This window comes from Ranitomeya variabilis, chromosome 3 (assembly GCF_051348905.1).
Source record: "Ranitomeya variabilis isolate aRanVar5 chromosome 3, aRanVar5.hap1, whole genome shotgun sequence".
Lineage (NCBI taxonomy): Eukaryota > Metazoa > Chordata > Amphibia > Anura > Dendrobatidae > Ranitomeya > Ranitomeya variabilis.
Genome location: NC_135234.1, coordinates 465870782 through 465893025, shown reverse-complemented (window position 1 = coordinate 465893025; position 22244 = coordinate 465870782). Strand labels below are relative to the sequence as shown.

General features: G+C 43.7%; 1 protein-coding gene across 1 annotated transcript in view; it reads right to left on the bottom strand.

Moving 5' to 3' along the window:
• The window catches only part of TMEM182 (transmembrane protein 182), a 63840-nt gene that overhangs the window by 26340 nt on the left and 15256 nt on the right, over positions 1 to 22244 (bottom strand). The window contains exon 3 of the mRNA XM_077296658.1: positions 20328 to 20426. Coding sequence (XP_077152773.1) covers positions 20328 to 20426 — 99 coding nt within the window. The remainder of the gene's footprint in view (positions 1 to 20327; positions 20427 to 22244) is intronic.

Below are 22244 nucleotides of genomic sequence, written 5' to 3'. Positions count from 1 at the left end.
AGAATCATGCATACAAGGATAGGGATTAAGAGCCATGCATAAAAGGATAGGGATGAAGAGCCATGCATACAAGGATAGGGATGAGGAGCCATGCATACAAGGATATGGATGAAGAGTCATACATACAAGGATAGGGATGAGGAACCATGCATACCAGGATAGGGATGAGGAGCTATGCATACCAGGTTAGGGGTGAGGAGCCATGCAGACCAGAATGGGGATGAAGAGCCATACATATAAGGAAAGGGATGAAGAGCCATGCATACAAGGATGGGGATGAGGAGCCATGCAGACCAGGATAGGGATGAGGAGCCATGCAGACCAGGATAGGGATGAAGAGGCATGCATACCAGGATAGGGATGAGAAGGCAATGCATACCAGCATATGGATGAAGAGGCATGCATAACAGGATGGGGATGAGGGAGCCATGCATACCAGCATATGGATGAGGAGCCATGCAGACCAGGATGTGGATGAAGGGGCCATGCAGACCAGGATGGGGATGAGGAGCCATGCATACCAGGATAGGAATGAGGAGTCGTGCATACCAGGATAGGGATGAGGAGCTATGCATACCAGAATGGGGATGAAGAGCCATGCATACAAGGATAGGGATGAGGAGCCATGCATACCAGGATAGGGATGAGGAGCTATGCATACCAGAATGGGGATGAAGAGCCATACATATAAGGAAAGGGATGAAGAGCCATGCATACAAGGATAGGGATGAGGAGCCATGCAGACCAGGATAGGGATGAGGAGCCATGCATACCAGGATAGGGATGAGGAGCCATGCATACCAGAATAGGGATGAGGCACCATGCAGACCAGGATGGGGATGAAGAATCATGCATACAAGGATAGGGATTAAGAGCCATGCATAAAAGGATAGGGATGAAGAGCCATGCATACAAGGATAGGGATGAGGAGCCATGCATACAAGGATATGGATGAAGAGTCATACATACAAGGATAGGGATGAGGAACCATGCATACCAGGATAGGGATGAGGAGCTATGCATACCAGGTTAGGGGTGAGGAGCCATGCAGACCAGAATGGGGATGAAGAGCCATACATATAAGGAAAGGGATGAAGAGCCATGCATACAAGGATGGGGATGAGGAGCCATGCAGACCAGGATAGGGATGAGGAGCCATGCAGACCAGGATAGGGATGAAGAGGCATGCATACCAGGATAGGGATGAGAAGGCAATGCATACCAGCATATGGATGAAGAGGCATGCATAACAGGATGGGGATGAGGGAGCCATGCATACCAGCAAATGGATGAGGAGCCATGCAGACCAGGATGTGGATGAAGGGGCCATGCAGACCAGGATGGGGATGAGGAGCCATGCATACCAGGATAGGAATGAGGAGTCGTGCATACCAAGATAGGGATGAGGGGACAATGCATACCTGGCTCATACTTGAGTCAATAAGTTTTCCCAGCGTTGTGTGGTAAAATTAGGTGCCTCCGCTTATACTCGGGTTGGCTTATACTAAAGTATATATGGTAGCTAGTAAGCAGTAAGTTAGTTACCGCAGGTCACACATTACTGGATCACACAGAAGTTACAGTGAGAAATGCCGCCTGTGACCTGCGGTAACCTTAATGATGTCACCGCTCATCACTGCAACGCGTTCTTACACTACTTTCAGTGTGTTCTGGCTGCAGAACTGAGCGGTCACATTACTGATGTCACCGCACAGCACAGCATCTGGATGTAGCAGAGTCGGGGATCGTCATGAGACATAGGATGGATTTTACGGCATATCACTTTGGATTACAATTTTTTTGTATGGTAATAAATGGGTAATAGAGGGTCGCGGAGTGCTTTTTACAATTAAAGGTTTTTACTGTTTGTATGTGTTTATTACTTTTGACTACAAGGTTAGTAATGGGGGTTTCTGTCAGATGCCTATCCAATACTAACCCCTAAGCTTGATATTACACAGCTGACATCAACCTCAAATTCGTTATCCCACTTGCCAACGGACCTGGTCAAGCAGTAAGAGCCAAAGCAAAGTGCCAGAATTGGGGCATCTAATGGCTGTGCAGTTTCTGGCACGGCTGAGGGCTGTTGCTTTCAGTCTTGGAGGGGGAAATATCCATGGCTCCTTCCTGGCTAATTAAGATCAGCCCGCAGCTGACTATTTAACCTTTGCTGGTTATTAAAAAAAAAGGGGGACCCCATGTCATTTTTTGGGGGGACCCCCATTTTTAATTACCAGTAAAGGCTAAATAGACAGTTGTGAGCTTATATAAATAGGCTGGGAACCTTTATGAATGTTGGCCCCCTCCCAGAGTAATAACACCAGCGTACAGCTGTCTGCTTTCCATGGTTTATTTATTTAATTACTAGATAAATACAAGTAAAGAAAATTACACACATAAAGCACTGACTATATATATTTCACTGACATATTTATATCTATCTATCTATCTATCTTTGCACATCTAACACCTAAGCACTTCATCGCATTCAAACAGTCCCTCACTACTTTCAAGGCCACACTCGCCATAGCTAAACAAATCTACTTCTCATGTCTCATATCCTCCCTGTCTCACAACCCTAAACAGTTATTCAACACCTTCAATTCTCTCCTCCGTCCCCCAGCACCTCCTCCCTCCCCACTTATCTCTGCTGAAGACTTTCCCTCATTTTTCAAGCATATGATTGATAACATCAGAGACAGTTTTGTTCAACAACCCTCCAGAGCCCTTCCTCCCAACTTCCCAGCCCTCCACCTCCAAAACCAACTTCTCCACCATTGCAGAAGATCGACTCTCCACTCTACTCTCAAATCACATCTCACCACCTGTGCACTTGACCCGATCCCATCCCACTTCATCACAAACCTCACCAGTCTTCATCCCAACCCTAACCCATCTCTTCAACCTATCACTAACAACTGGTGTTTTCCCCTCAAGCTTTAAACATGCCTCAATCACACCTATCCTCAAAAAGCCCTCTCTTGACCCATTCTCTGTATCTAGCTATCGCCCTATATCACTTCTCCGCTATGCCTCCAAACTACTGGAACAACACGTCTATCTTGAACTGTCCTCCCATCTCTCTTCTTGCTCCCTCTTCGACCGCTTACAATCTGGCTTCCGGTTGCACCACTCCACTGAAACTGCCCTAACTAAAGTCACCAATGACCTAATAACCGCCAAGAGCAAGCGACACTACTCTGTCCTCCTCCTCCTGGACCTCTCCTCTGCCTTTGACACAGTGGACCATTCCCTATTACTACAAACTCTCTCATCCCTTGGCATCACAGACTTGGCCCTATCCTGGATCTCGTCATACCTGACCGGACATTCAGCGGCTTCCACTCACACACCACCTCCTCACCTCGAACCCTATCTGTCAGAGTCCCGCAAGGTTCAGTCCTAGGGTCCCTGCTCTTCTCCATTTACACCTTTGGCCTGGGACAGCTCATAGAATCTCACGGCTTATAGTATCACCTCTATGCTGATAACACACAGATCTACATCTCTGGACCAGATATCACCTCCCTACTAACCAGAATCCCTCAATGTCTGTCCACTATTTCATCCTTCTTCTCTATTTTCCTGAAACCTAACATGGACAAAACAGAATTCATCTTCTTTCTCCCATCTCACGCGACCCCCCAATGAACCTATCCATTACAGTAAATGGCTGCCCACTCTCCCCAGTCCCACAAGCTCGCTGCCTCAGGGTAATCCTTGACACTGATCTCTCCTTCAAACCACATATCCAAGCCCTTTCCACTTCCTGACAACTTCAACTCAAAAATATTTCACGGATCCGTACATTCCTCAACCAAGAATCTGAAATAACCCTAGTCCATGCCCTCATCATCTCTCGCCTTGACTACTGCAACCACCTACTCTGTGGCCTCCCCTCGAACACTCTGGCACCCCTCCAATCTATTCTAAACTCTGCTGCCCGACCAATCCACCTGTACCCCTGCTATTCCCCGACCTCTCCCCTCTGTCAATCCCTGTCAGGACTCTGAACATTTTTTATTACCTTTTTGTGCATTACTGCCCTTTTCCAAGATGGCGTCTTTGGTCTCATGTGCACTGTGTCTTCCTGCTATAAAACCACCACAGCCTTCAGTCTGTGCTAGAGTATTCTGCCTTGCATCCAGCTTCTGACCTCTGGTGACTCCCTGGCTATAGACCTGCTTTTGTGAACCTGTGGGGTTATCCTGCTACTCTGCTCTGAGTTCCAGCTGCATACACCAGTTCCAGTAATCCTCCTTCATCTGCTGATCGTGTTTACTTCCATCTGCATTTGCTGGACATGTAAGCTGTTGCTGCTCTGCAAGAACCTGAGACTATTACCCAGGCCTCCCTGGTTGAGCTACGATATTATTTGAACTGCCTTAAAAGCATATCTATCTGTGTTTTGGACTAAGCAAGGACTTATTCGTGTCAAGTATCCTCAAGAATAATTGTGCTTCATAGACTTTCTGCGTGATTGCATTTTCCTCTGAAGTTTCCTATAGACTGCTAAGCTGCGTTTAATATTTACACCAAGCGTTGTGGACTTGAGTTTCTCTCTGCACCTCTTTGAATCACCATGTGATAATATAGACTTTACCACTTATAAAACTGTGTCCTGTAGTTGTCTTGTTCCTCGCAAAGAGTCTCCTGAGTTATCCCCTATAATTATTACAATCCCTTCACTTGCTCCCCATTGCCCAGAGACTCCAGTACAAAACCCTAACCATGACATACAAAGCCATCCACAACCTGTCTCCTCCATACATCTGTGACCTCGTCTCCTGGTACTTACCTGCACACAACCTCCAATCCTCACAAGATCTCCTTCTCTACTCCCCTCTTATCTCCTCTTCCCACAATCGTATACAAGATTTCTCTCGCGCATCACCCCTACTCTGGAACCCTCTACCACAACATATCAAACTCTCGCCTACCATCGAAACCTTCAAAAAGAACCTAAAGACCTACCTCTTCTGACAAGCCTACAACCTGCAGTAACCACCGATCGACCAAACCGCTGCACGACCAGCTCTACCCTCGCCTACTGTATTCTCACCCATCCCTTGTAGATTATGAGCCCTCGTGGGCAGGGTCCTCTCTTCTCCTGTACCTGTTGTGACTTGTATTGTTTAAGATTATTGTACTTGTTTTTATTATGTATACCCCTCCTCACATGTAAAGCGCCATGGATTAAATGGCGCTATAATAATAAATAATAATAATAATAATTTGCATTCTTCATTCTATTCCAGTACTTGTCACACTGATGCTGCATATGGATGACATATGGATGGCACACAGATGATACACACGTACATGGGTACACGGATATATAGTACGTATGGCACATGGACACAGACCATGGACCTCACTGTTACTGGTTTTTCCAGTACAGGAAATATCAGGACGTGTGAAGGGGCAATAGTATTCCGCAAGATGCAGTAAATGTTGAAAATTTCACCAGGGGTAGACCACCCCATTAATGATTTTATGAACCCAACTATTGCTACATCTAAAAAGTGAGGTACTTGGATTACGGTTTTGATGTTTATGAGCTTATCCACCAGTGACAAGGTGACCTCATGTCAGATGGGATACTGATTCTACAAATTTACTTTTACTTGTGCCAATTCCTAAAATGAACTGGGGAAAATTAAAACTCAGCTAAATTTTGGTTTAGTTTAAAAACAAAAAAGCCTGGGAATGATGTATGGAGTGTGAGACTTTGTAAGTAGCAATTTTCTGTACTATGTGTTGGGGGGTGTACCACATCTAAAGCCACATCTTATCCACAAAACTTTACCAGACCATTTTAAATTAGAGCACAGTATTCTTCCCCAGGTCATTTGAGTACAGCGTACATGGACAGTTAAGTATGTAGAAATCATGGCCCAATCTCAAATTTGACCACTTTGTCATTGGTAAAGGAGCTTACACACTTTTGATCAAACATATGAACCTAGTAACATTGTTTTTTTAAGGTTGTCCACTACTAGGACAATCCCTTCTTAATCTGAATGTTTGCCCCCATTAAATTAAAAACACCTTCAGGTGCTAAAAATACAATTTTTCTTTTCTGTCATGCCACTTCGAATGAATTCCTGAAAATCACCTGAAGGGTTAAAAAACTAATCGAAAGCAGTTTTGAATATGTTAAGGGATGCTGTTTTTAAAATTATATTACTTTGGGGGTTTTCCATGATATATGTCCCCCAAAGTCACATCAAAACTGGATAGGTCCCTAAAAAAAATAGGTTTTGTAAATGTCCTTGAAAAAATGAAAAATTACTACTACAATTTCAAAGCTTTTAACATCCCAACAAAATTAACAGACATTTTACAGATCGTGCTGATGTAAAGCAGACATGAGGTAAATACTATCAATTAACTATTTACAGTGGGTACAGAAAGTATTCAGACTCCTTTAAATTTTTCACTTTGTTTCAATGCAGCCAATTGGTAAATTCCAAAAAGTTCATTTTTTTCACATTAATGTACACGCTGCACTTCATCTTTACTGAAAAAAAAACAGAAATGTAGAAATTTTTGCAAATGTATTAAAAAAAGAACAACTGAAATATCACATGGTCACAAGTATTCAGACCCTTTGCTCAGTATTGAATAGAAGTACCCTTTTGAGCTAGTACAGCCATGAGTCTTCTTGGGAATGATGCAACAAGTTTTTCACACCTGGGTTTGGGGATCCTCTGCCATTCTTCCTTGCAGATCCTCTCCAGCTCTGTCAGGTTGGATGGTGAAAGTTGATGGACAGCCATTTTCAGGTAACTTCAGAGATGCTCAATTGGGTTTAGGTCAGGGCTCTGGCTGGGCCAGTCAAGAATGGTCACAGAGTTATTCTGAAGCCACTCCTTTGTTATTTTAGCTGTGTGCTTAGGGTCATAGTCTTGTTGGAAGGTGAACCTTCTGCCAAGTCTGAGTTCCAGAGTACTCTGGAAGAGGTTTTCATCCAGGATATCTCTGTACTTGACCGAATTCATCTTTCCTTTCATGGCATCCAGTTGTCCTGTCCCTGCAGCTGAAAAATACCCCCATAGCATGATGCTGTCACCACGTTTCACTGTTGGGATTGTATTGGGCAGGTGATGAGCAGTGCCTGGTTTTCTCCACACATACCGCTTAGAAATATCACCAAAAAGGTCTATCTTCATTTCATTAGACCAGAGAATCTTATTTCTCATAGTCTGGGAGTCCTTCATGTGTTTTTTAGCAAACTCTATGCGGTCTTTCATGTCTTGCACTGAAGAGAGGCTTCCGTCGGGCCACTCTGCCATAAAGTCCAGACTGGTAGAGGGCGGCAGTGATAGTTGACTTTGTGAAACTTTCTCCCATCTCCCTACTGCATCTCTGGAGCTCAGCCACAGTGATCTTGGGATTCTTCTTTACCTCTCTCACCAAGGCTCTTCTCCCTCGATTGCTCAAGTTTGGCTGGATGGCCAGGTCTAGGAAGACTTCTGGTGGTCCCAAACTTCTTCCATTTTAGGATTATGGAGGCCACTGTGCTCTTAGGAACCTTGAGTACTGCAGAAATTCTTTTGTAACCTTGGCTAGATCTGTGCCTTGCCACAATTCTGTCTCTGAGCTCCTTGGCCAGTTCCTTTGACCTCATGATTCTAATTTGGTCTGACATGCACTGTGAGCTGTGAGGTCTTATATAGACAGGTGTGTGCCTTTTCTACATCAAGTCCTATCAGTTTAGTTAAACACAGCTGGACTCCAATGAAGGAGTAGAACCATCTCAAGGAGGATCACAAGAAAATGGACAGGATGTGACTTAAATATGGGTGTCTGAATACTTATGACCATGTGATATTTCAGTTTTTCTTTTTAAATAAATATGCAAAAATCTCGATATTTCAGTTTTTTCAGTCAAGATAGGTTGTAGAGTGTACATTAATAAGAAAAAAATGATTTTTTTTGAATTTACCAAAAGGCTGCAATGAAACAAAGAGTGAAAAATTTAAAGGAGTCTAAATACTTTCCGTACCCACTGTATATCTCAAAATCACTGGGATATGTTGAAACATTCCAGTGTTATTGCCATATAACGTGACACGTCAGATTTGAAAAATTTGGCTTGGTCACAAAGGGGTTAACAGTCCTATGGTGCCACTCAGTCAAGATTACGGGCGGGAACTAGAGGGGCACAGTGTCATGCAGTATCGGGTCCCTCTCACTCCCTCTCGTAATCTAGTGGATACCCAGAGTCGGGGAGAGTGCAGGAGTTCCAAAATGGGGTTTGTCATGCAGGAAGAGATGCAGGCCAATGAACTCTTTCCACACCAGACTGATGGGAGCACTCACTGGCTACCGTCTCTATTTTCCTGTGAGTATTCACTTATACTCAGGAGGCCCAGGCCGCTCCGCATACAGGAGACAACAGTGGAGGAAGAGCAGGACTTAGTGTGTCTTCTGCTCCCTACACTGTTCTATTCCCAGCAGCATCTCCTCACAGAGAAGAGGTCAGGGGAGGAGGCGACAGCACGACAACAGGGGTCTAATATCAGTCCTCTCTGCTGTGTCCCCATCCCCCACAGTGGGTTCTGCAGCCCTCTCCAGCTGATCTCTGAACTATGTGACCGGCCTCCTCCAGGGCTCATATGAACACCTGATGTCATAAATTAGCATGTGTGTGTATGTATGTACAGTATATATATATGTGTGTATCTATGTGTGTGCTTCTATCTGTTTGTGTGCAACTGTGTGTGTGTATGTGTGTGTGTATCTGTATGTACTGTATGTATGGTATATGCATGTATGTATGTACGGTATATGTATGTGTATCTCTGTGCATGTATGTATGGTTTATATGTGCATGTATGTACGGTATATGTATGTATGGTGTATGTGTGATAACAGGGGATTTGACCACTGGGCTCCCCAGAGATTCTGAGAACAGGGGTCTGCAGTCTCGTTGTAATAATTATAGGGGATAACTCAGGAGACTCTTTGCATGGAACAAGACAACTACAGGACACAGTTTTATAAGTGGTAAAGTCTATATTATCACACGGTGATTCAAACAGGTGCAGAGAGAAACTCAAGTCCACAACACTTGGTGTAAATATTAAACGCAGCTTAGCAGTCTATAGGAAACTTCAGAGGAAAATGCAATCAAGCAGAAAGTCTATGAAGCACAGTTATTCTTGAGGATACTTGACACGAATAAATCCTTGTCTTAGTCCAAACACAGATAGATAAGCTTATAAGGCACTTCAAATAATATCTTAGCTCAACCAGGGAGGCCTGGTTAATAGTCTCAGGTTTTTGCAGAGCAGAAACAGCTTACATGTCCATGAAGGAGGATTACTGGAAACTGGTGTATGCAGCAGGAACTCAGAGCAGAGTAGCAGGATCACCACACAGGTTCACAGGAGCAGGTATATAGCCAGGGAGTAATCAGAGGTCAGGAGCTGGATGCAAGGCAGAATACTGTAGCACAGACTGAAGGCTGGGGTGGAGTTTTATAGCAGGAAGACACAGTGCACATGAGACCAAAGACGCCATCTTGGAAAAGGGCAGTAATGCACAAAAGGTAAAAAATGTTCAGAGTCCTGACACTCGTCCTGGATGGAGCAGAGTTGTGCATGCTTGGCATCTGCTCTATATATTTTCTATAAAGCTGCTGCGCTCGGCTATCTCCATCAGTTCCGTAGACAATGAATAGAGCAGATACCAGATGATACAGATACCAGACATACAATGTAATATAATATATACATGGTCGAGCCCTGCCGGTTCCAGCAGTTATCACATAAGCATGAGGAGGTGCTTTGCACTTTCTGTCATGTGCCAACTAGAGTGGCTGCCACGTCTGCAATGTTCTATTCACTGACATAGCTGACACTCTAGTTGTCACTTGACTGCAAGTATGACTGCGCTGGAACCAGTAGAACCGAATGCTAATGTATATGTATATATATATATATATATATATATATATATATATATATATATATATATATATATATATATGTATATGTATATATATATATATATACACACGTATCCATCTCAATGAAAAAATATAAATTTATATATTTTTTAGAGGTGTGGGGAGGCCCAAATAGAACTTTTGCTATGGGACCCTGTGATTGCTATATACGCCCTTGCTTGCAGGGCAGTAATAATGAGGGCAATTTGTCTTGTTTCTCGGTGCCCAAGGCTCCAGGGGTCCCATTGCCAGATTGCCCTCATCATAAGCAGCATAACAGGCAGCGGCAGGGGCTAGACACATTTCTTGCACAGGGGCCCCAAGATATTATTGTCCAACCCTGCATAATCGGTCAAACATTTAGGAGGATCTCCACCATATTCTTAATCCCATAGTGATAGAGCTAATTTTGACCTTAATGACCAAGTCAAATTTTTGAACTCAAAATAATCAATAAATAACATTTCCCATATGTCTACTTTACATTTGCATCATTTTTCAAACATCATTTTATTTTGTTAGGATGTTAGAGGGGTTAAAAGTTTAGCAGCAAGTACAAAACCTGTGTTTTTAGGGACCAGACCTGAATGTACGTTGAGTGGCCTATGTATTGGAAACTCCCCAAAAGTGATAACATTTTAAAAACTGCACCCATCAAATACTTCAAAACTGTTGTCAAGAAATTGTTTTAACCCTTCACGTGCTACAGAGGAAGTAAGGCAAAGTTGAATGAAAAATTAAATTAAATTTTACCTTTAGCCCCAATTTTTTTTACTTTTGCAAGAGGTAACACCAAACAGTGGATCCCACAGTTTGTTACCCACTTTCTTTCAAGCGCAGCAATACCCTACATGTAGTTAGAAAGTTCTGTTTGGACACACAGCAGGGCTCGGAAAGGAAGGAGCAATATTTGAATTTTGGAACACAAATTGGCTGACTGTTGTGAGTTTGGTTTTTGAGCTCCCCCGGTGGTCACTGGTGGTACTGGACTTGTGTGCTTCACTTTCTCTGTTCACCTGTTTCCATCAGGATATGGGTGTATCCTATTTAGCCTTGCTTCTCAGTTATTCTAGTGCCGGCCATCAATGTAACCAGAGCCTTTCTGTTGCATGTTCCTGCTTCTAGACTACTATCAGCTAAGTTGGACTCTTAGTCCTAAGTTTGTTTTTGCGTTTTTGTTCCAGTTCACAGTTATGTTATTTTTCTGTAGCTGGAAGCTCTTGTGGGCCGAATTTGCCACTCCGGTGTCATGAGTTGACACATGAGTCTTAAAGTAATTTCGGGATGGTATTTTAATAGGGTTTTCAGCTGACCGTGAAGTTCCCTATTGTATCTTCTTGCTATCTAGTAAGCGGACCTCGCTTTGCTGAACCTACCTTCATACTGCGTATGTCTTTTCCTCTGAACTCACCGTCAATATATGTGGGGGGCTTCTGTCTCCTTTTTGGGGGAATTTCCCTAGAGGTAAGCCAGGTCTGTCTTTTCCTCTATTAGGGTTAGTTAGTCCTCCGGCTGGCGCTAGGCGTCTAGGGATAAAACGTAGGTACGCCACCCGGCCACTGTTAGTTGTGTGGTAGGTTTAGCTCACGGTCAGCTCGAGATTCCATCACCCAAGAGCTGTTCTGTTATTTATGTTCTCTGACGTTCCCTTGCCATTGGGAACCATGACAGTATGGCCGGCCCAGTGTTAAAACCGTTGGCAGAAGAAAGGAGAGAAAAAGAAGTCTGCAGATTTTTTTTTTTTTTTTCCTCTGAGCTTGCTCTATAGTTGACTTAGTTGCATTTCTGCTCTAATTGCAGCCTTGGTCTCTCTCTCTCCTTCTAATCCTTGAATGGCTCTGATCTCACCTGATTAAAATGGATCCTCAGAGTTTGGCTACAGGTTTGAATAATCTTGCTACGAAGGTTCAAAATTTACAGGATTTTGTTATTCATGCTCCTATATCTGAACCTAGAATTCCTATACCAGAATTTTTCTCCGGGGATAGATCTCGTTTCCTGAATTTCAAAAATAATTGTAAATTATTTCTTTCCCTGAGATCTCGCTCCGCTGGAGATCCCGCACAGCAGGTTAGGATAGTAATTTCCTTGCTGCGGGGTGACCCTCAAGACTGGGCATTTGCATTGGCACCCGGGGATCCTGCGTTGCTCAATGTGGATGCGTTTTTTCTGGCTTTGGGGTTGCTTTATGAGGAACCTAACTTAGAGATTCAGGCTGAAAAAGCCTTGATGGCCCTATCTCAAGGGCAAGATGAAGCTGAAATATACTGCCAAAAATTTCGTAAATGGTCTGTGCTTACTCAGTGGAATGAGTGCGCCCTGGTGGCGAATTTCAGAGAGGGTCTCTCTGATGCCATTAAAGATGTTATGGTGGGGTTCCCTGCACCTACAGGTCTGAATGAGTCCATGACAATGGCTATTCAGATTGATCGGCGTTTGCGGGAGCGCAAACCTGTGCACCATTTGGCGGTGTCTTCTGAGAAGGCTCCAGAAAATATACAATGTGATAGAATTCTGTCCAGAAGCGAACGGCAGAATTTTAGGCGAAAAAATGGGTTGTGCTTCTATTGTGGTGATTCAACTCATGTTATATCAGCATGCTCTAAACGTACAAAAAAGGTTGATAAGTCTATTTCAATTGGCACTTTACAGTCTAAGTTTATTCTGTCTGTGACCTTGATTTGTTCATTATCGTCAATTACCGCGGATGCCTATGTCGACTCTGGCGCCGCTTTGAGTCTAATGGATTGGTCCTTTGCCAGGCGCTGTGGGTTTGATCTAGAGCCTCTGGAAGTTCCTATACCTCTGAAGGGTATTGACTCTACACCATTGGCTAGTAATAAACCACAATACTGGACACAAGTGACTATGCGTATGAATCCAGACCATCAGGAGATGATTCGCTTCCTTGTGTTGTACAATCTACATGACGTTTTGGTGCTCGGATTACCATGGTTACAATCTCATAACCCAGTCCTTGACTGGAAAGCAATGTCTGTGTTAAGCTGGGGATGTCAGGGGGCTCATGGGGACTTACCTTTGGTTTCCATTTCGTCATCTATTCCCTCTGAGATTCCGGAATTTTTATCTGATTATCGTGATGTTTTTGAGGAGCCTAAGCTTGGTTCACTACCTCCTCACAGAGATTGCGATTGTACCATAGATCTGATTCCGGGCAGTAAATTTCCAAAGGGTCGTTTATTTAATCTATCTGTACCTGAACATGCTGCTATGCGAGAATATATTAAGGAGTCCCTGGAAAAGGGACATATTCGTCCTTCTTCATCTCCCTTAGGAGCCGGTTTTTTCTTTGTATCTAAAAAGGATGGCTCTTTGAGGCCGTGTATTGATTATCGACTCTTGAATAAAATTACAGTCAAATATCAGTATCCTCTGCCACTGCTGACTGATTTGTTTGCTCGAATAAAAGGGGCTAAGTGGTTCTCTAAGATTGATCTCCGTGGGGCGTATAATTTGGTGCGAATTAAGCAGGGGGATGAGTGGAAAACCGCATTTAATACGCCCGAGGGCCATTTTGAGTATTTAGTAATGCCTTTTGGTCTTTCAAATGCCCCTTCAGTCTTTCAGTCCTTTATGCATGACATTTTCCGTGAATATTTGGATAAATTTATGATCGTGTATCTGGATGATATTTTGATTTTTTCGGATGACTGGGATTCTCATGTCCAACAGGTCAGGAGGGTTTTTCAGGTTTTGCGGGCTAATTCCTTGTGTGTGAAGGGTTCTAAGTGTATTTTTGGGGTTCAAAAGATTTCTTTTTTGGGGTACATTTTTTCCCCCTCTTCCATTGAGATGGATCCTGTCAAGGTTCGGGCTATTTGTGATTGGACGCAACCTTCTTCTCTTAAGAGCCTTCAGAAATTTTTGGGCTTTGCTAATTTTTATCGTCGATTTATAACTGTTTTTTCTGATGTTGCTAAACCTTTGACTGATTTGACCAAAAAGGGTGCTGATGTTGCTGATTGGTCCCCTGCTGCTGTGGAGGCCTTTCGGGAGCTTAAGCGCCGATTTTCTTCCGCCCCTGTGTTGCGTCAGCCTGATGTTACTCTTCCTTTTCAGGTTGAGGTCGATGCTTCCGAGATCGGAGCTGGGGCGGTCTTGTCGCAGAAAAGTTCCGACTGCTCCGTGATGAGACCTTGTGCGTTCTTTTCTCGAAAATTTTCGCCCGCCGAGCGAAATTATGATATTGGTAATCGGGAGCTTTTGGCTATGAAGTGGGCTTTTGAGGAGTGGCGTCATTGGCTTGAGGGGGCTAGACATCAGGTGGTGGTATTGACCGATCACAAGAATTTGATTTATCTTGAGTCTGCCAGGCGCCTGAATCCTAGACAGGCGCGCTGGTCGTTGTTTTTCTCTCGGTTTAATTTTGTGGTCTCATACTTACCAGGTTCTAAAAATGTGAAGGCGGATGCCCTTTCTAGGAGTTTTGAGCCTGATTCCCCTGGTGATTCTGAACCTACAGGTATCCTTAAGGATGGGGTGATATTATCTGCTGTTTCCCCAGACCTGCGACGGGCTTTGCAGGAGTTTCAGGCGGATAGACCTGATCGTTGCCCGCCTGGTAGACTGTTTGTTCCTGATGATTGGACCAGTAGAGTCATCTCGGAGGTTCATTCTTCTGTGTTGGCAGGTCATCCCGGGATCTTTGGTACCAGGGATTTGGTGGCTAGGTCCTTCTGGTGGCCTTCCCTGTCTCGAGATGTACGAGTTTTTGTGCAGTCTTGTGATGTTTGTGCTCGGGCCAAACCTTGTTGTTCTCGGGCTAGCGGATTGTTGTTATCTTTGCCTATTCCGAAGAGGCCTTGGACTCACATCTCTATGGATTTTATTTCTGATCTCCCTGTTTCTCAGAAAATGTCTGTCATCTGGGTGGTGTGTGACCGTTTTTCAAAGATGGTTCATTTGGTGCCCTTGCCTAAGTTGCCTTCCTCATCCGAGTTGGTTCCTCTGTTTTTTCAAAATGTGGTTCGCTTGCATGGTATTCCAGAGAATATCGTTTCTGACAGGGGGACCCAGTTCGTGTCTAGATTTTGGCGGGCGTTCTGTGCTAGGATGGGCATTGATTTGTCTTTTTCGTCTGCGTTCCATCCTCAGACTAATGGCCAGACTGAGCGAACTAATCAGACCTTGGAGACTTATTTGAGGTGTTTTGTGTCTGCGGATCAGGATGACTGGGTTGCCTTTTTGCCGTTGGCGGAGTTTGCCCTCAATAATCGGGCTAGTTCTGCCACTTTGGTTTCTCCTTTCTTTTGCAATTCGGGGTTTCATCCTCGTTTTTCTTCCGGTCAGGTGGAGTCTTCGGATTGTCCTGGAGTGGATACTGTGGTGGATAGGTTGCATCGGATTTGGGGACAGGTGGTGGACAATTTGGAGTTGTCCCAGGAGAAGACTCGGCATTTTGCTAACCGCCGTCGTCGTGTTGGTCCTCGTCTTCGTGTTGGGGACTTGGTGTGGTTGTCTTCTCGTTTTGTCCCTATGAGGGTTTCTTCTCCTAAGTTTAAGCCTCGGTTCATCGGCCCGTATAAGATTTTGGAGATTCTTAACCCCGTGTCCTTTCGATTGGACCTCCCAGCATCTTTTTCTATCCATAATGTCTTCCATCGGTCATTATTGCGCAGGTATGAGGTACCGGTTGTGCCTTCCGTTGAGCCTCCCGCTCCGGTGTTGGTTGAGGGTGAATTGGAGTACGTTGTGGAGAAGATCTTGGACTCCCGTGTTTCCAGACGGAAACTTCAGTATCTGGTCAAGTGGAAGGGCTACGGTCAAGAGGATAATTCTTGGGTGACAGCCTCTGATGTTCATGCCTCTGATTTGGTCCGTGCCTTTCATAGGGCTCGTCCTGATCGCCCTGGTGGTTCTTGTGAGGGTTCGGTGCCCCCTCCTTGAGGGGGGGGTACTGTTGTGAGTTTGGTTTTTGGGCTCCCCCGGTGGTCACTGGTGGTACTGGACTTGTGTGCTTCACTTTCTCTGTTCACCTGTTTCCATCAGGATATGGGTGTATCCTATTTAGCCTTGCTTCTCAGTTATTCTAGTGCCGGCCATCAATGTAACCAGAGCCTTTCTGTTGCATGTTCCTGCTTCTAGACTACTATCAGCTAAGTTGGACTCTTAGTCCTAAGTTTGTTTTTGCGTTTTTGTTCCAGTTCACAGTTATGTTATTTTTCTGTAGCTGGAAGCTCTTGTGGGCCGAATTTGCCACTCCGGTGTCATGAGTTGACACATGAGTCTTAAAGTAATTTCGGGATGGTATTTTAATAGGGTTTTCAGCTGACCGTGAAGTTCCCTATTGTATCTTCTTGCTATCTAGTAAGCGGACCTCGCTTTGCTGAACCTACCTTCATACTGCGTATGTCTTTTCCTCTGAACTCACCGTCAATATATGTGGGGGGCTTCTGTCTCCTTTTTGGGGGAATTTCCCTAGAGGTAAGCCAGGTCTGTCTTTTCCTCTATTAGGGTTAGTTAGTCCTCCGGCTGGCGCAAGGCGTCTAGGGATAAAACGTAGGTACGCCACCCGGCCACTGTTAGTTGTGTGGTAGGTTTAGCTCACGGTCAGCTCGAGATTCCATCACCCAAGAGCTGTTCTGTTATTTATGTTCTCTGACGTTCCCTTGCCATTGGGAACCATGACAGCTGACATATATTGTAGGTAACATGTTATATTTGCAGGGCACCTAAGGTGCCTAAAAAGCAGAAAACCCCCACAAATGACCCCATGTTGGAAACTAGACCCCTCAAGGATTTTATCCAGGAGTATAGTGAAGATTGTGAACCCAAAGGTACTACACATTATTTGATAACATTAGGTCATCATATTGAATATGTCGTCATCTGTGTTGACTACTTGAGTTTGCATCAGGTGCTCGGGTACGTGCCGAGTGTCACAGGTGCTTGACTGACATGCTCGAGTCCCCAACCCTCATGTCTGTTAGACAGCCAAAAAACATACAAGGATTGCCCGTGTATGGCTGGCAATCCCCGCATTTGCTTTTTGTTGTCTAACAGCTGTAAAACCTGCAGGGCAGAGACTCAAGCATAACTCGAGCACCAGTGATATTTGGTGAATTACCCAAGAACCTGATGCAAACACAAGTATCAAGCATTTGCGCTCAACACTAGTCATCATATGGTCATCATTTTTTTTAAATGATGAGTTATTATTGGCTTTTGTTCACTGTGATAGGGTCTGTCTCCACTCACTGCTACAGCACATGCTGCTTATTCAGAGCGTTCGTTATTGCCTGTATCCTTGTGCACACTGCAATCTGTCTAACTGCTGAAGGTCATTATATGATCGAAATGTCTTCTTTATTTTTGGATTGCCTGCCAACATTTACCTGAGTGTCAAGTTTTCTACAAGATATCACAATGATCAAGCCAGGAACCAATAGGAAAAGTCCCTGCTGGGTGCCGGCCAGCAGATTTCAGCGGGCGCGTGCGTCATTTATTTTTCAGGAACAGGACATGGTGGGCCAGAGGATGGAGCAAGAGGGCCCGGGGGGATGGTAGAGGTGTCAGGGGGGGCTTCGCGACATTATTTCTCTCTCCTATGACATGTACAGTCCTTCTCATCGTTATTGGCACACCTTCATTTTTTTCACAGACTGAAAATATCTTCAGAAATAAATGGAAATGTACCAAACTTATATCCTCAAGATTTTTAAATTAGTGGTGCAAAGTAATACAACAATAAAATATTGTTTTTCAACTTACATGTTGCTATTTCAAAGAAGAAACAGAATCAACAGCATGTGCAGCAATAAAGGCACTCCTAATTAATACTTGGTTGCACATCCTTTGGCATTGTTGACAGCCTCCAAACATTTCTTATAGCCATCAATAAAATTATTGCACTTCTCAGCTGGTATTTTCTCCCACTCTTTCTTTTTCAGTTTGTTCAAGCTCTTGAATGTTTGCAGGGTTCTTTTCCCCAATAGCATATTTCAGCTCATCCCAAAGATTTTCAATGGGATTGGGGTCAGGACTCAATGCTGGCCCTTTTAAAACAGTCCTTTTTTCTTTTTCAAACATTCCTGAGTACTTTTGGATGTTTGCTTTAGGTCATTCTCTTTCTGGACGACCCATGATCTTTGATTCCATGCAAGTTTTCTTACACTGGGTAGGATATTTCACTTCAAGATTTCTTGATAATTCTCTTATTTCATGATTCCTGTGATACGGGTCAAGGCCTTCAGTACCAGACACAGCAAAGAAACCCCACAGCATCATGGAACCTCCACCATGCTTAACTGTTGGTAATTTGTGTTCTTTTCCTTATAAGCTTCATTGCACAGCCTGTAAACAAACTGTTGCTTTGCATTACCAAAAAGCTCTAATTTTGTTTCATCTATCCACAGAACATTTTCTCACAAAGATTGTGGTTTGTCAACGTACTCTTTGGCAAAGATCAGTAATTCCTTTTTATGTGTTTTCTTCAGCAATGGTCTCTTCCTTTTCCTTTGCTGATAAAGCTCTCTTTGGTTTAGTGTGCGGCATATGGTACTTGTTGAAACCATGACCCCAGACTGTTCAAAGTTGATCTTCAGGCGTTGGGATGTTTGACGTGGTGTTATTTCCACCTTTCTCACCAACCTTCGAAGACATCTCTCGCTAATCTTCCTCTTTCCCCCATGTCCAGGAAGGTTCTGTCACGGGGATACAAGGAGGGCGAGAGCTAATAACCCGGGCCCCTGCAATTTCCCTCAGACTAGGGAAACCCTGTCTGACCCTCTACCTGAAGTTTACACTGAAGGTGTGCATGTTCAGGCCTCCACCCTCACCCTGACTCCTGATTCAGCCCTAGACTGAACACCACCGCCCACCACCCAGTGAATGCAATAGACCAATACCCACAGTTATAACAAACAAGGATAAAGGAAAATATACACCACGCCGCAGTCAATCAGGAATACACTATAAAGGAGCAGGGCAAAATAAATACAAATATAGGAAGGAGTAAATAAGACAAAGGAAAATACACCACCAGCAACGATTCTCCAACAACCAGCTCTCCACTCCGGACCAAGATAACTACGGATAAGACAGAAGCTATAATCGGCGACGCCCAAAGATCAGGAGAACTATTTAAAGGAAATGTGCATGGCCCAGCTTCCAATCCGAGGATCAGATAAATTAACCCCGGAGCAGTCAGACGAAAACTAGCCGACGCCAATGAGCAAACAGTGGTCAAACGCGGAATTACCGCTGTCTGTCAGACGACCTGATCTGAACAGTGTCCGACATGACAGGTTCTTGATGGTTTCATGCTTGGCAAATTTCTTAATTACATTGTTCACTGTTGAAACTGGGATACCAAGGTCTTTTGAGATGGCCTTATACATTTTGGAAGTTTTGTGTGTGCGAATAATAGCAGTTCTGATGTCCTCAGACAGCTCATTTGCCTTCACCATTGCGACAAAGGAACAGGGACTACCATGTGGCTTTTTAAAACACTTGAGTCATCATTCATTGGCTAATTCATGTCACATGGGCACTGACAATTAATCACAGGTGATTCTCATTTGTGATTATTCACAGGCCAATTGAAATGTTTTTCTATACTAATTTAATGTAAAGGGTGCCAATACCAGTGTCACAGCAGCTTTAGGTTTTTCTATTTTCCCTCCCATTGTTTTTTGTTTTAAATTACTGTTTATCATTTGCGCTTTTGTATTTAACACAAGTGTTCTATACATTAAAACTTTCACTTGATTAATTTTTTTCAGTAGACATTCCACATTATGTACTTAAACTTCGTGGGTGCCAATGGCGATGAGTAAAACTGTAAATCATGTGAGAATAGAGAGAAATTATTTTAATAGCTGGCATACTTTTTATTTTACGTGATCACCATTGTTCATTTAATTCATTGATTTTTGATTGGGGACCTGAAAATCTGGCCCTGATCATTTTCTCCAGGGTCTCCGCTACTCCCAGTAGCTGAAAGTTTGAAGATTTTTGGATTCTGGGGAGGGGGGCGCTATAACCTTTCTCCCGATTGTCGTTGAGCCGTCTAAATGCGCATTGGTGGTCGTTAAGGAGTTAAGGCTCTTTGCCTCAGCAATAATAGCAATAATAATATTTTTTTTTACAAAATTTCAATGTTTTCTGCAGCTCTGTCCAATAAGTTATACAGTGACATACAATTACAAACGGATGCAATCATACAATATAAACAATAAAGTTGAGACCACCTCTGGCAGCTTAATGTAGCCTAATGGGCCATATAGAAAAGCATTATCTACAGTTGAAAACACTTTATCTGTGTCCTGGATTTAAATCACATTTATGTTAATGCCATCTAAAACAACAACTGCTTTTGAAATTACAAAGAAAACATTTTTATACATACCAACTGCAGAATGATATGCTGTAGAGTTATTGTCATCTCTGGTCCTTGGAAATGGGGAAAGATAGGCGTGTGTGCAATTCTTAGTTGGAGCTTGGTTTGCTATAGAAAAGAATACAATTTCAGAATACAGAAAGGAACAACTACAGTAGGGTCTTCACATTAAATTATTATAGTTGTAGTTTTGAATTACTGCATTCTCTTTACCACGTAAGTATTTAAAAATAAAACTAGTAACTACAGCTATATTCTATCATTTCAGGATATGCATAGTTTTTAACGCTTTTCATTGCATTTTGGTGGGCAGCGCATTAGCTGAAAACTAGCATTTCAATTCTTTTTCTACGAGTCTAAGGGGTAACGTTTCTCTTTGTGGAGAGTGACATACCGGCTCTGGCATGCCACGTTAAGGAGGCTTATTTGCCGTGCATTGATCTGCTGGGAAATTTCATATGCAAATTGCATCTTCAGAGAGGAAGAGGACTTGAACTCTATAGCGCCACCTACAAGTCCCTATTGACCTTTTAACGAGTCTTGAAATGTGACTCAGGACAAAAGCCCAATCAGAATCTCAATTTGCAGATACAGTGTTCTGCGGTATTGCCCCTCGTCAGCGCAGAGTATGAGAACTGATTTGGCTAGGTGAGAAGCTCTGGACTGAGGGCCTTGACTTTTTTAATGATTTCTGGACTACCAATAGATTATAAACACCAGGGAAGTTTGTTTTCTCTGCATAGTTAAGCAGCTGCACTACATCATGGTCCCTGAGGAAGCGAGAAGCCTGCTGACAGACACAGGCAGACAACACGTAGAGAAAGAGATATCGTATTTTTCGGACTATAAGACACACTTTTTTCCTCCCAAATTGTGGAGGAAAATGGGGGGTGCATCTTATAGTCCGTATGTATGGGCTCTTACTGTGGTGGGGAGGTGAGGGAGCGGTTTCGGCAAGCAGCCGGCGGCTGACAGTGTGAACTACTGAAGAGGGATACTCACTACTCTCTGAGATGAACGGTCCCTGTGAGTATTCTGGCAGCTGTGCTCCGCTTGTGAGCAGCGCATGACGTCCCTGCCACTGCAGCTGTTGGCACCGTAGCAGGACGCTGTGAGGCAGTGCTGTGTAGGTGAGTGTAATGGTATGGGATTTTTAATCTTTCCTTAAGATGTCATACATACCAGGAACGGGATGGGGCCAATTATAACGAAAAAAGGATGGGACCAATCATACCAGGAATGGGATGGGGCCAATTATAAAAGGAAAAGGATGGGGCCAGTCATACCAGGAATGGGATGGGGCCAATTATACGAGAAAAAGGATGGGGCCAATCATACCGGGAACGGGATGGGGACAATTATATCAGAATAAGGATGGGACCAATCAAACCAGGCCCGTGATGGGGCCAATCATGCCAGGACTGGGATGGGGTTATGCATACCAGGATGGGGATGAGGGCCATGCATACCAGGATAGGGATGAGAGGGCCATGCATACCAAGATAGGGATGAGGGAGCCATGCATACCAGGAAAGGGATGAGAGGCCATGTGTATCAGAATGGGGATGAGGGGACCAAATATACCAGGATAGGGGATATTACAGTACAGAATTGACCATTTTTTGCTTCAATTTTTTTTCCTAATTTCCTCCTCTAAAACCTAGGTGCGTCTTATAGCGCAAAAAATATGGTAGTTTGTTACCATCTCTGCCTTCCCAATTCCTCCATACAAAGCTCTGTGCAAGCACAGTAGAAAGGAATCAAAAGATTCAAATCAAAGATTCTGATGGTCCTTCTCCTCTTAAGTTCGCAAGGCACTACATCAATTTCACATTTTCATTAATCTGACCACAGAAGAGTTTTCCATTTTGCTTCAGTCCATTTTACATTAGCATTAGTCTGGAGAAGAAGGCAGCATTTATGCAT